We start from the raw sequence: 15,686 nt of genomic DNA on the forward strand, positions 1-15,686 counted from the left end.
GGCACGCGTCGGGCTCGGAAGAAGGGAAGAAGTGGCGTTTTGGAATGCAGACTTTGATGGAATGATCTGCGGGCATCACGTTGCATTTGCAGAGCCCCTGATGTGCCTAAACAGTGGAAACCCCCCCCAATACTAACTCCATCCCTAACCCCAACACACCCCTAACCCTAATCCCAACCCTAACCACACCCCTAACCCAACACACCCTTAGGCTGGTTTCAACGTTTTTCATTCCCGTGCGGACGGCGGGCAGTTCAAAATGCCGCATGCTGACGCATCCGCATACAACGCATGTCCCTGCATACCCAATGTTAAAGATAGGTACACAGGACGCATGCAGTAGGCAGAACTTAAGGGAGGATATACGCAGCCATACGCATGTAATGACCAGAGGTCCGAATAAGATCCAGTGAGTCACAAACCAAGACCAAGGCAGAAATCTCCAACGGTATTTACTCAAAGGCAAATTAATCAAGGTAATATGGAGAATATTAAGGCAGATGCACCCCAAAGATACACTAATTCAGCAGCAGCTGAAATCACTGTGCCACTCAAAGGTCTCCTGAGAACTGTGTACTACAACAGACTAGTAAGAAATTTACCTAACAAGCAACTAAAAACAGGAACAAGTGTAAATTGAATGTAGTGTTGTTAAGGGAGCCCCTGGAATGGCACATTGAGTATAACTTACACAACTCTAATATAAGATACACCTCTAAAGTAACAATTTAACACTCTGAGCAGAGATACCCGGGTATCTATAACTATGGTACCGTATTCTGAGATGGATTTCCTCTCAGGCAGGAATCCGCAGAGGCTGTAGCCAGTTCATATCTTCAGCGCCAATAAGTTACAGCAAGCTCCTCTTGTCTTGTCGGCCGATGCCGAGCCCAAACGCCGGGGACTTAGTTAGTGGTCTCACGATGTAGTCTCTGCTTCTGTAGCTCCTAGGAATGGTTCCACGACAATCCGTCCGTCTCTGTATCAGCAGTCTGTCCAGACTTGTTCCTCCACTCAATGCACAAGGAATCCACAGACTTCCAAATTCGTACTGGGTTCTTAGCAAAGTCTCCGTCTTTTCTTAGATAAAGGGTTAGCTCCTCTCCAGGAAACGTTAGCAACACAAGTCTCTCACAGAGTTAAACAAAAGGTTAGCTCTTCTCCAGGGGAACGTTAGCAACAAAAAGTCTCTCAAAAGCTTCTTTTCCTCCAAAAACACTTGCAGTAAATCCACACAGTCTCTTTTTAAGATCTCACAGCAGCTTCTCCTTTTCTTCCCGCCTTTTCTCTCTCAGCTCTCACTTCCTACTTTCACTTTACACTCGAGACACTAGACCCCACCCCGCAGCACACATTGTCTCTGGGAGGTCTGTCCTCTGCTGCAACAGGCAAAAACCACAGGGTCCTAGTGCCCTCTCAGTGGGACTACAGTTCACCCTCTTACACGCAGACCAGCCAAATGCAAGTGTGAAACCAGCCTAAGCGTGTGTCTGTTTTCTTTGTTATTACCACTCTGTTCCAGCTTTCTCTCCCAATTACCATCTCTACCCTCTGCTACATTGGGCACATGCCATTTAAAAAAACATATTGTCTTCATGTCAGAAAGTGAAATCTATAGCAGCTGTGAGCTGGCACAGATTTCTACTGTCACTTCCATTTTCTGAAAGAAAGATTGGGCTGTAGTTGATCATGACCCCTTCCACCAAGCCCCATCAACTTTAAAGAAAAGTATACAGATAGGAGTAAAATATAAATCAGCCACAAATTTTTGCACTAAACAATTATGTACTGAACTGTGTGCCAAAATTAGTAATTTTGTTTCCTCCTGAAAAATGGCGCAAATCTAATATATAATTGCCTAGAATACTACTTCCTGCAATTTGTGCCAACTTCCGTGGCTTTGTCCAGAGCTAATGTCCGGAGCTAATGTCCGGAGCTAATGTCCGGAGCTAATGTCCGGAGATTAATTGCCTAGAATACTACTTCCTGCAATTTGTGCCAACTTCCGTGGCTTTGTCCGGAGCTAATGTCCGGAGCTAATGTCCGGAGCTAATGTGCGGAGATAATGTCCGGAGCTAATGTCCGGAGCTAATGTCCGGAGCTAATGTCCGGAGCTAATGTCCGGAGATAAGTGACGTCAACAGTGTCCAGTGTCTGATTGGTTGCCGCCTGCTGCGAGCGACCAATCAGAAACGTGCCGTACTGTGACACACTCCGCCCGCCATTTTGGTGTGATTTTTGAATTTTTACCTCACAGCAAGTTTCTACTGCGTGGAGGCGGGCCCAGTGACGTTGCTCTTCAAGCTCCTGCCGAATTTCGTCAAAAAAATGATAATACCATTTACCAAAACTATATATATTTAGTTGTGAAGTGGTTCAGTGACATTTTCACACCAATTTTGAACTTTTGTTTGGTGTTTTCTCCATATACTGCCTATTATTCACTGACTGTTATACTGAGAGACTGCCGTTTATTAACCTCTTCTTTGCCACATTGGGTATATTGCTCTATTATTTGCCACATAAGGACATTGTCCATTATTGCCCAACAATTTCTCTGCAATATAAACTGCCTATTTATTAATATCTGCATTCCTGCAAAGAACTATTGCCTATTATTAACTGGCTATTTTCCTACTACCTGACACTGCCTCTTATTAACCTGTTGTTTGCCACCACCACGCTTAAAGCTGTTTAGCTTAGCCAACATGAGCTCTAATAGTAAGGATACTAATGACACAGAGCCCAAAGCTGCTGATGGCGCACGTAAGATTAGGTCTGATAGAAAGTATACTAATAATGCAGAGCAAAAAGACGCCGATGCCGCACGTAAGCGCAAACAGCGTGCTAACAAGAGTACAGAGGATAGATGCAAGCGCATGGACACTGTTAAGTATACTAATGACACAGAGTCCAAAGCTTATGATGGCGCACGTAAGATCAGGTCTGATATAAAGTATGGTAATGATGCAGAGCGAAAAGCCGCCGATGCCGGACGTAAGCGCAAACAGCGTGTTAACAAGAGTACAGAGGATAGATGCAAGTGCCTGGATACTGTTAAGTATACTAATGACACAGAGCCCAAAGCTGCTGATGGCGCACGTAAGATCAGGTCTGATATAAAGTATGGTAATGATGCAGAGCGAAAAGCCGTCGATGCCGCACGTAAGCGCAAACAGCGTGTTAACAAGAGTACAGAGGATAGATGCAAGCGCCTGGATACTGTTAAGTATACTAATGACACAGAGTCCAAAGCTGCTGATGGCGCACGTAAGATCAGGTCTGATATAAAGTATGGTAATGATGCAGAGCGAAAAGCCGCTGATGCCGCACATAAGCGCAAACAGCGTGCTATCAAGAGTACAGAGGAGAGATACAAAAGAACCGTTGTTGTGGCATTTGCCACAACACGCAAAGTTGTCGTCTGATGTCTTTCATCCCTCCCCTCATAAGCATGTTCATGGATCCTGTGTAACTGTACCTTAAATAACAAGAATTGTCAAGAGCTGGTGAGTGCAGCCATTTTTTGTTCTTTCTTACTATTATTTATTAATTGTATTATTCTTACATTTGAATAAATAAAGTATATATGGATTCTAGACTCCCGATTCTTTAGAATCGGGCTGCCATCTAGTATCTTAATAAATCTCACTTATTCTGTGTTCACACATTGTTATTTTGCTGTTTTTCCTGCAGCAAAACCTGATCTATTGTCAATCAAAAAACTGCAGAAAAAATCATGTTTGTCTGGCTTCAGTGCTGCTTTTCTTGCTACGTTTCTGCTGTGTTTTTTGCTGCGTTTTTCAGAATCCCAAAGTTTAACTTTGCTTTCATCATACAAGCATGAACAATACAAGATGTTAGGCTACCAGTGCAAGACATATGACAAACAATAAAACATTTTTTTTTTAAAAAAGGGCAATTTAATCAAATTATTTAGTGGAATTTTTTTGGATATGTACAAAAGAGTGTCTATTCTGAAAAAAAAAGTTAAAATGAGTTCATGAAAAAATACAGAATCGCAAATGCAAGTTGAATTGGTCAGGCATAGTTTACCTACATTGGGCGGGCATTGTTTACTTTTACACATATCATTAATTTAATTGTGATAACAGCAAGACTTTATGGTTTAAACTTGTGAAAAATCACAAAAATAAATTGGTTTACATACTGCTGTACATGCTTTTTTCCACTAAAAATGCCGCAAAAGCCTATGGCAATGCCTTTTGCTGTGTTTTTGCTGCTTTTTTTGCACTTACTCATTGCTTTCTAAGGATGAAAAACACTGAAAAAAAATGCTGAAAAAAAACTAACATTTTGCAGTTTTCAAAAAGCAGTTTTCAAATTCAGTCAGAAAAATGAGATTTCTGCAATAGTATAAGTTTTTCTGGTATGTAAAAAACAGCTTTTAATTTGCAGAAAACAATTAGAAAAAAGGCAACATGTGAACATAGCCTTGTTGCTTTTGTTTTTCTTAACTGTTAGCAGACTAGAAACATCATGGGTCATGGAGATATAATAATCTATCAATATAGTTTTATAACAATTGCACATTTTTCATAGTAATTGTTGTTAAAGGTTTGTGGTGTCCTCTATTTTCCTTTAAAAATTAAAAATAGAACATTTATAGGGAATCTGTCTGCAGGTTTTTGCTTTGTAATCTGAGAGCAGAATAATGTAGAGACAGAGAGTCTCGCACCAGACTGCTTAGTGAAGATCTGATAGAATCATTGTTTTCTCAGTGGTCAGAACGTTGAGATGTGTATAGCTGTATTTAGATGGAAGCGTGGGAAGACCCGCACAATTAATGCCTAACAGAGTGTCTGCAAGCAAACACCGCCATCTGCTGGTCAAAGACTATAGGAGTATGGAAAGCAGAGAGAATTGCATTTAGCAGGAACTGTAGAGGAAATTGCTTGTGCCCTGGAGGAAGAGTCTGCAGGAGACACCAGGTCAGGTGATAGTTGTGTCTAAGTTAGGAATAATAAAAGGCCCAGGAGGGCAAAGAAGGATTGGAGTAGATGGCTGAACCTGTATCAGGACAGACGTATGGAAGACGCTTTCTACCGATGTACTGACTAAGTGACGGCTGTGATGAGACTAACTGTGGAGCACTATAAGCCAGGGTATTAGGACAGAGACACCATCACACATCATCATCGTTTATTGCCTTGTGTGATAGAGCTTTATTGTTAAAATTGTTATATCAGCTTCCACTCTCAAAAGGGGTATACATTACCACTGTAAATCATTTCACTGTATTTCAATAATTTTTCAAACCTGCTAATAATCTTCGGTTAAGTGTTCTCATCTTTTGCACTGTTGCATCTGATTACCTGCTTACATAACCCCGCCCACACCACTGATTGGCATCTTCAGCTCTACACTGTGCATTGTCAGCAAGCTGCCAGTGGTGGGGGTGGGGATACACAGATTATCCCAACTGGCCTACACTTGAGATCTAGTCTTGCAGTGATAATCTCCTGCTGATAAAATACTGATTGTATTGAACCTACAACACACACTAGTAAATGACACATTGCTTGAATTAGGCACTCTGCCCTACATAATGCTGCTCTCAGATTAAATAGCAAAAACCTGTTGACCGATTCAATTTAAAGGGCAGATTTTGATATCAGGCTGTAGTGTCTCACAGCAGTAAGCAGGATAAAACACATGAAAAAAAGAGTTTATGAAGGCTGGATTTAGCCCCCTTTGCATAGAGGAGCTTGAAGATGCCTATGCAGCTGATCTGGTGCTGACAGCAAATATTCATTGTGGTTCTATATAAAACTACAGATTCATGTGGCCACTAAACATGCAATGTATACAATCTTATAAAATAGCATTCTGTAAAAACAGTTTCTAATATTATGTATATAAATTTATCTGGAGATTGTCAGGGCTGGTGATAAGCAAGTGATCAATGTCGGCATGGATTTCTCTCTATTTCCCGTCAGTAGTTCCAATGACAAGAAATGTACAGTAGTTCTTGTAGCCTGAAATGGCTGTTAATGGAGACAGATGGAGCACAATACATTTAACAGTATAACATCCATGGACTTACACTTTATTATTATTTAACAGCCTTCAGCTCAATCTCGAGCTATGGTAAATTGATGGATGAAAGCTCTGTATGAAGATTGGTCTTGTGAAAGCCTAGATAGGTCCACCAGGGTCTTCTCTGCCATCATCTTGATAATGTTGAACCATTGGGTTGCTGGTCTTCCTCTTCGCCTTGTTCCCTCTATTCTTCCCATCATAATGTCCTTCTCCAGTGAATACTATCTTTGTTTTTCGCCATTATAATGTACCTCGATTTGAAGACCTTGTTCAGTGACTTCAGTGTTGATTTACCCATAGCTATGCTCCTATTGATTTCCGGTGTCGTCGATGCATCTTGAGTTATCATCAATCTCATTAGGTTGAAGTCCTTCACAACTTCCAGTTCCTCGTCGTCCATCTCATATGTGTCCTGGTTGTACCTGACATTAGTTAATATCTAATATCTTAGTCTTCTTTGTGTTGAATAGCAGTCTGATGTTGGAGATTTCCATCTTGACACTCTGTAGTAAGTACTTCTTTCCATCTACACTTGTTGCTATCAATGCTGTATCGTCTGTTTCTTTAAGATTGTTGATGATTTGTCCAGCAATTTTGATTGATTTTTGGTAAATCCAATTTTCCTGAAAATAGGTTCTGCAAATAAACTGAAGAGAAATGGTGACAGGATGTAGCCTTGTCTAACGCCTCTCTCTACTTTGTTCCATGCTGTGTTGCCATATTACGTTCGGACTGTTGCTTCTTGGTCGATGTAAAGATTCCTAATGAGGCTGATCACATGGTTCGGCGCACTCACATCCTTCATAGTATTCCAAACTTTCTGGAGATAAATACAGTCTCCTACACTTTATTGTTATTTTAATTGGGTTTTCCATCTCATAAAGTAACTATGGTCCCTCTTCTGTTTTATCCCAGCATCACCAGGCTGGGCAGGAACAGCAGCCTGGCCCCGTTCAAATAAATACAGTCCTATTCACAGCTGTCTGTCCAGGAGTTCTACTCGCAAGAAAAATAAGGGGATGTAGGACTACACCAGCACTGTGTCACCTGAACTCTCCAGATCCATGGGGCTCCGTGGGAAGCTAGACTCTATCCCCATCACAGGGTGATGGCACATCCTATACATCTGTTTCTTTATAGCATAAGGGGGAAATACACAATCATTTTTATTACGAGGGAGTGGACTTTATAAACCCAATGTCATGGAACATTGCCGCAGGACATGACATATTGTTCATCATTATTCAGCTTAATTTACCCCCACTTGCATGTATCTGTAATGTTTTTCAGTAAATAAGGCACCAATTATGCTTTTGGCATTCCTGTCTATGAGAGCATCCCTACCAAGCATGACATTATGGCTGGGATGACCATGCAAATAAAAACATACACCACAAAGATTTATCGGTTCTTTTAATGATAGAAAATTACAGGATGTAACTTCGTCTTATCCCGCAGTTTAATAAATGTAATGATTTCACTTTAGGAAAATATTAATGTCTGCGGGATTTGTAAAAGGTCAAACTTTTCTCTATGTAAGTTTTAAAGATCTTTATGATTACCTAATATCTACAGCATGTTACTTTATCCATATACCCCAAGATTCCTTTTAAACCCATACTGTTATCATTTTTAAAGTCTCTTGATAATGGATCCTTCCGAGAGTGCAATAGGAGAAGCTACTAATATTTGACTTCATTATCATGTATTTTGTCACTTATTTGTTTAGTTTGCCGTGGAGCCTTTTTTTAATGGTATTAATAACTTTTTGTTTTACAGGAATTACTACAGGACCCTCTTTACATCGGACTAAGACACAAGAGAGTGAGAGGGAAGCTTTATGATGACCTTGTGGAGGAATTCATGAAAGCTGTGACTGAAAGGTAGGCAGTGCCGGCATATTACAATAAAGTTAAAGAGCCTGATTCATCATAGCTTATGCCACAAATATTACATCAGTACCCGACTAGAGTAAGGAGTTGTGGCGAGGCGCACATGGAGGTGCATGAAGCTTGTCAGATGTGCCGGAATCATTAAGGTCTATGCCTCCTAATGAATCATGAGCCTCTGACTCCAGCTCACCTCCTCATCATGACCGGCATGATACATTTTTGAATTTATGTCCTTTTTCGTTGAGTTGCTAATTGTATAGTACTAGTCAAAAATTAATGGCTTTCCATGTTTTTATTAGAATGTGAACTTTGTAGATTCAGACTGAAGGCAGCAAAGCGTCAAAGGAAAATATACACTGGCATATAAAAGTTTTGGCACCCCTTGGTCAAAATTATTGTTATCCTGAACAGTCAAGCAAGTTGAAGATGAAATGATCTCTAAAAGGCCTAAAGTTAAAGATGACACATTTCCTTTGTATTTTAGGCAATATGTACTGTATATATATATATATATATATATACCGTATATACTCAAGTATAAGCCGAGATTTTCAGCCCAAATTTTTAGGCTGAAAGTGCCCCTCTCGGCTTATACTCGAGTCACGGTAACGGTGGGGTCGGCGGGTGAGGGGGAGAGGGCGCTGAGGCATACTTACCTAGTCCCAGCGATCCTGACGCTCCCCCTGCCGTCCCACGGTCTTCGGTTGCTGCAGCGTCTTCCCCTCTTCAGCGGTCACGTGGGACCGCTCATTAGAGAAATGAATAGGCGGCTCCACCTCCCATAGGGGTGGAGCCGCCTATTCATTTCTCTAATCAGCGGTAACGGTGACCGCTGATAGAGGAAGAGGCTGCGGCACCGAAGACCGTGGGACAGGCGGGGAGCGCCAGGATCGCTGGGACTAGGTAAGTATGTCATATTCACCTGTCCACGTTCCAGCCGCCGGGCGCCGCTCCATCTTCCCGGCGCCGCTCCATCTTCCCGGCGTCGCTCCGCTCTGACTGTTCAGGTCAGAGGGCGCGATGACGCATATAGTGTGCGCGGCGCCCTCTGCCTAATCAGTCAGTGCGCAGAGACGCCGGGACCGGACGCCGGGAGCTGCAATCAAGAGAGGTGAGTATGGCTTTTTTTTTTTTTATTGCAGCAGCAGCAGCAGCAGCGGCACAGATTTATGTGGAGCATCTATGGGGAAATATGAACGGTGCAGAGCACTATATGGGGCACAGCTATGGGACAAAAATGAACGGTGCAGAGCACTATATGGCACAGCTATGGGGCAATAATGAACGGTGCAGAGCACTATATGGCACAGCTATGGGGCAGTATGAACGGTGCAGAGCACTATATGGCACAGATATGGGGCAATATGAACGGTGTAGAGCATATATGGGGCACAGATATGGGGCAATAGGAACGGTGCAGAGCACTATATGGCACAGATATGGGGCAATATGAACGGTGCAGAGCACTATATGGCACAGCTATGGGGCAGTATGAACGGTGCAGAGCACTATATGGCACAGCTATGGGGCAGTATGAACGGTGCAGAGCACTATATGGCACAGATATGGGGAAATAATGAACGGTGCAGAGCACTATATAGCACAGCTATGGGGCAGTATGAACGGTGCAGAGCACTATATGGCACAGATATGGGGAAATAATGAATGGTGCAGAGCACTATATAGCACAGCTATGGGGCAGTATGAACGGTGCAGAGCACTATATGGTACAGCTATGGGGCAGTATGAAAGGTGCAGAGCACTATATGGTACAGCTATGGGGCAGTATGAACGGTGCAGAGCACTATATGGCACAGCTATGGGGTAGTATGAACGGTGCAGAGCACTATATGGTACAGCTATGGGGCAGTATGAACGGTGCAGAGCACTATATGGTACAGCTGTGGGGCAATATGAACGGTGCAGAGCACTATATGGCACAGCTATGGGGCAATATGAACGGTGCAGAGCACTATATGGTACAGCTATGGGGCAATATGAACGGTGCAGAGCACTATATGGCACAGCTATGGGGAAATATGAACAGTGCAGAGCACTATATGGCACAGATATGGGGAAATAATGAATGGTGCAGAGCACTATATGGCACAGCTATGGGGCAGTATGAACGGTGCAGAGCACTATATGGTACAGCTGTGGGGCAATATGAACGGTGCAGAGCACTATATGGCACAGCTATGGGGCAATATGAACGGTGCAGAGCACTATATGGTACAGCTATGGGGCAATATGAACGGTGCAGAGCACTATATGGCACAGATATGGGGAAATAATGAACGGTGCAGAGCACTATATAGCACAGCTATGGGGCAGTATGAACGGTGCAGAGCACTATATGGCACAGCTATGGGGCAATATGAACGGTGCAGAGCACTATATAGGGCACAGCTATGGGGTAATATGAACGGTGCAGAGCACTATATGGGGCACAGCTATGGGGCAATATGAACGGTGCAGAGCACTATATGGTACAGCTATGGGGCAATATGAACGGTGCAGAGCACTATATGGCACAGCTATGGGGCAATATGAACGGTGCAGAGCACTATATGGTACAGCTATGGGGCAATATGAACGGTGCAGAGCACTATATGGCACAGCTATGGGGCAATATGAACGGTGCAGAGCACTATATGGTACAGCTATGGGGCAATATGAACGGTGCAGAGCACTATATGGCACAGCTATGGGGCAGTATGAACGGTGCAGAGCACTATATGGCACAGCTATGGGGCAGTATGAACGGTGCAGAGCACTATATGGCACAGATATGGGGAAATAATGAACGGTGCAGAGCACTATATAGCACAGCTATGGGGCAGTATGAACGGTGCAGAGCACTATATGGCACAGATATGGGGAAATAATGAATGGTGCAGAGCACTATATAGCACAGCTATGGGGCAGTATGAACGGTGCAGAGCACTATATGGTACAGCTATGGGGCAGTATGAAAGGTGCAGAGCACTATATGGTACAGCTATGGGGCAGTATGAACGGTGCAGAGCACTATATGGCACAGCTATGGGGTAGTATGAACGGTGCAGAGCACTATATAGTACAGCTATGGGGCAGTATGAACGGTGCAGAGCACTATATGGTACAGCTGTGGGGCAATATGAACGGTGCAGAGCACTATATGGCACAGCTATGGGGCAATATGAACGGTGCAGAGCACTATATGGTACAGCTATGGGGCAATATGAACGGTGCAGAGCACTATATGGCACAGCTATGGGGAAATATGAACAGTGCAGAGCACTATATGGCACAGATATGGGGAAATAATGAACGGTGCAGAGCACTATATGGCACAGCTATGGGGCAGTATGAACGGTGCAGAGCACTATATGGTACAGCTGTGGGGCAATATGAACGGTGCAGAGCACTATATGGCACAGCTATGGGGCAATATGAACGGTGCAGAGCACTATATGGTACAGCTATGGGGCAATATGAACGGTGCAGAGCACTATATGGAACAGCTATGGGGCAATATGAACGGTGCAGAGCACTATATGGGGCACAGCTATGGGGTAATATGAACGGTGCAGAGCACTATATGGGGCACAGCTATGGGGCAATATGAACGGTGCAGAGCACTATATGGTACAGCTATGGAGTAATATGAACGGTGCAGAGCACTATATGGCACAGCTATGGGGCAATATGAACGGTGCAGAGCACTATATGGTACAGCTATGGGGCAATATGAACGGTGCAGAGCACTATATGGCACAGCTATGGGGAAATATGAACAGTGCAGAGCACTATATGGCACAGATATGGGGAAATAATGAACGGTGCAGAGCACTATATGGCACAGCTATGGGGCAGTATGAACGGTGCAGAGCACTATATGGTACAGCTGTGGGGCAATATGAACGGTGCAGAGCACTATATGGCACAGCTATGGGGCAATATGAACGGTGCAGAGCACTATATGGTACAGCTATGGGGCAATATGAACGGTGCAGAGCACTATATGGAACAGCTATGGGGCAATATGAACGGTGCAGAGCACTATATGGGGCACAGCTATGGGGTAATATGAACGGTGCAGAGCACTATATGGGGCACAGCTATGGGGCAATATGAACGGTGCAGAGCACTATATGGTACAGCTATGGAGTAATATGAACGGTGCAGAGCACTATATGGCACAGCTATGGGGCAATATGAACGGTGCAGAGCACTATATGGTACAGCTATGGGGCAATATGAACGGTGCAGAGCACTATATGGTACAGCTATGGGGCAATATGAACGGTGCAGAGCACTATATGGCACAGCTATGGGGCAATATGAACGGTGCAGAGCACTATATGGTACAGCTATGGGGCAATATGAACGGTGCAGAGCACTATATGGTACAGCTATGGGGCAATATGAACGGTGCAGAGCACTATATGGCACAGATATGGGGAAATAATGAACGGTGCAGAGCACTATATAGCACAGCTATGGAGCAATAATGAACTGTGCAGAGCACTATATAGCACAGCTATGGGGCAGTATGAACGGTGCAGAGCACTATATGGCACAGATATGGGGCAATATGAACGGTGCAGAGCAGTATGAACGGTGCAGAGCACTATATGGCACAGCTATGGGGAAATATGAATGGTGCAGAGCACTATATGGCACAGATATGGGGAAATAATGAACGGTGCAGAGCACTATATGGCACAGATATGGGGAAATAATGAACGGTGCAGAGCACTATATGGCACAGCTATGGGGCAATAATGAACGGTGCAGAGCACTATATGGCACAGCTATGGGGAAATAATGAACGGTGCAGAGCACTATATGGCACAGCTATGGGGCAATAATAAACGGTGCAGAGCACTATATGGCACAGCTATGGGACAATAATGAACGGTGCAGAGCACTATATGGCACAGCTATGGGGCAATAATGAACGGTGCAGAGCACTATATGGCACAGCTATGGGGAAATAATGAACGGTGCAGAGCACTATATGGCACAGCTATGGGGCAGTATGAACGGTGCAGAGCACTATATGGCACAGATATGGGGCAGTATGAACGGTGCAGAGCACTATATGGCACAGCTATGGGGCAGTATGAACGGTGCAGAGCACTATATGGTACAGCTATGGGGCAGTATGAACGGTGCAGAGCACTATATGGTACAGCTATGGGGCAGTATGAACGGTGCAGAGCACTATATGGTACAGCTATGGGGCAGTATGAACGGTGCAGAGCACTATATGGTACAGCTATGGGGCAGTATGAACGGTGCAGAGCACTATATGGGGCACAGCTATGGGGCAGTATGAACGGTGCAGGGCACTATATGGCACAGATATGGGGAAATAATGAACAGTGCAGAGCACTATATAGCACAGCTATGGGGCAGTATGAACGTTGCAGAGCACTATATGGCACAGATATGGGGAAATAATAAACGGTGCAGAGCACTATATGGTTTTCCCAGTTTTTTGTGGCAAAATTAGGGGGGTCGGCTTATACTCGGGTCGGCTTATACTCAAGTATATACGGTATGTTTTTCCATACTTTGCATTTTAAAAATTACACAAAGGAAAATGGTCCAGTGCAAAAGTTTGGGCACCCAGCATGGATAGTACCTAGTAGTAGTACCAGCTGAGACTCTTTTAATTCATGTTTGAGGGATTTTCAGCCATTTTTCCTTAGAAAATTCTGCTAGTTCTCTGAGATTCCTGGGTTGTCTTTCATGCATTTTGAGGTTTTGCTACATATTTTCAATGATGTTCAGATCAGGGGAGTCTGAGGGCCAATGTAGGATCATTAGCCATTTGTAGAAGCCATCCTCCTTTCAACTTCAGCTTTTTTACAGATGGTGTTATGTTTCCATCAAGAATTTGTTGAAATTTAATTGAATGCATTCTTCCCCTCTAGCTATGAAATGTTCCCCATGTCATTAGCTGCAACACAACCCCAAAGCATGATTGGTCCACCCCCATGCTTAATGGTTGGATAGATGTTCTTTTTCTGAAATGATTTGCCCTTTTTTCTCCAAACAAACCTTTGAGCTCTATTTTAAACTCATCGGTCCACAGGACTTGTTTCCAAAATGTTTTGTGTAGGTGTCTCTGAACAGTAGAACAATGTAACATAACTCCAGAGTATGCTACATCTTTGTGAAGGCCTTTTGCAGTCAAGAGGGTGTTCTGATTTGCCTCTCTAGCAATCCGAGCAGCTCTCACTGAATTTTGCTTGGTCTTCCAGACCCTATCTTGACCTCCACTGTTCCTGTTAACAGCGATTTCTTAATTACATTTTGAATTGAGGAAAGGGCAGCTTGAAAACACCTTGCTATCTTCTTATAGCCTTCTCCTGCTTTGTGGGCCTCCACCATTTGCCAGGCAGCTGCGTAGAAGAACCCATGGCTGCTGTTTTTTGGCACACAGTCAGAGGAGGTTGGGTTTTGTTAAAGCTGAGAAATTTGCATCACTTTGCCTTTCCTATCGATGATAGCAAACAAGCCATAACCCTAACAGGTCAATTATTATTTTTTTTATTATTTATTTATATAGCACCATTGATTCCATGGTGCTGTACATGAGAAGGGGTTACATACAAGTTACAGATATCACATACAGTAAACAAACTAACAATGACGGACTGATACAGAGGGGCGAGGACCCTGCCCTTGCGGGCTTACATTCTACAGGATTATGGGGAAGGAGACAGTAGGTTGAGGGTTGCAGGAGCTCCGGTGTTGGTGAGGCGGTAGCTTCGATAGTGATGAGGCGGCAGCGGTGTCAGTGCAGGCTGTAGGCTTTCCTGAAGAGATGAGTTTTCAGGTTCCGTCTGAAGGATCCGACTGTGGTTGATAGTCGGACGTGTTGGGGCAAAGAGTTTCAGAGGATGGGGGATATTCTGGAGAAGTCTTGGAGGTCTGAAATCTTGGTCAAAGTTATTTGAGCGCACAAATCTCCAAGGGTGCCCTAATATTTGCATTAGCCCATTTTCCTTTTTGTAATTTTTAAAATAAAAGAAAAAAGACAATGTATGTTTTTTTAACCTAAAATACAAAGGAAATGTGTCATTTTTAACTTTAGGCGCCTTTTAGAGATCATTTCATCTTCAACTTGCTTAAAGGGAACCTGTCACCCCCGTTTTTTGAGATTGAGCTATAAATACTGTTAAATAGGGCCTGCGCTGTGTGTTCCTATAGTGTATGTAGTGTACCCCGATTCCCCACCTATGCTGAGAAATAACTTACCAAAGTCGCGCTGCTTGTTCACCACTACGCCACTACGCCACCAACGTAAAGCTGAGGAAGAACCAGCGCTGTGAACACGCCCTCCCGACCTGACCAGCCTGATTGACAGGCGAAAACGGCGACTTTGGTAAGTTATTTCTCAGCATAGGTGGGGAATCGGGGTACACTACATACACTATAGGAACACACAGCGCAGGCCCTATTTAACAGTATTTATAGCTCAATCTCAAAAAACGGGGTGACAGGTTCCCTTTAATTGTTCACAATAACAGTCATTTTGACCAAACTTTTACATGCCACTGTATGGAAACAAGGTGTGAAGAAAAGTGTCAAAACAACCAGAATATGTGTTAAGCCTTAGATCCCTCAAGGTACCCCCATTTTACTCTGGTGACAGTTTTACAGCACCTTGCTGCAGATTTTTTGTATGGAATAAAAAAAAATCTGCCGAAAACACAAAATATCTACAAAATA

The 15,686-nt window shown here is 43.6% G+C and overlaps 1 protein-coding gene across 1 annotated transcript in view; it reads left to right on the forward strand.

Moving 5' to 3' along the window:
* The window catches only part of ME1 (malic enzyme 1), a 484,969-nt gene that overhangs the window by 254,235 nt on the left and 215,048 nt on the right, over nt 1–15,686 (forward strand). The window contains exon 6 of the mRNA XM_069726431.1: nt 7,843–7,946. Within this exon, the coding sequence (XP_069582532.1) occupies nt 7,843–7,946 (104 nt within the window). The remainder of the gene's footprint in view (nt 1–7,842; nt 7,947–15,686) is intronic.

Source organism: Ranitomeya imitator, chromosome 5 (genome assembly GCF_032444005.1).
Source record: "Ranitomeya imitator isolate aRanImi1 chromosome 5, aRanImi1.pri, whole genome shotgun sequence".
Lineage (NCBI taxonomy): Eukaryota > Metazoa > Chordata > Amphibia > Anura > Dendrobatidae > Ranitomeya > Ranitomeya imitator.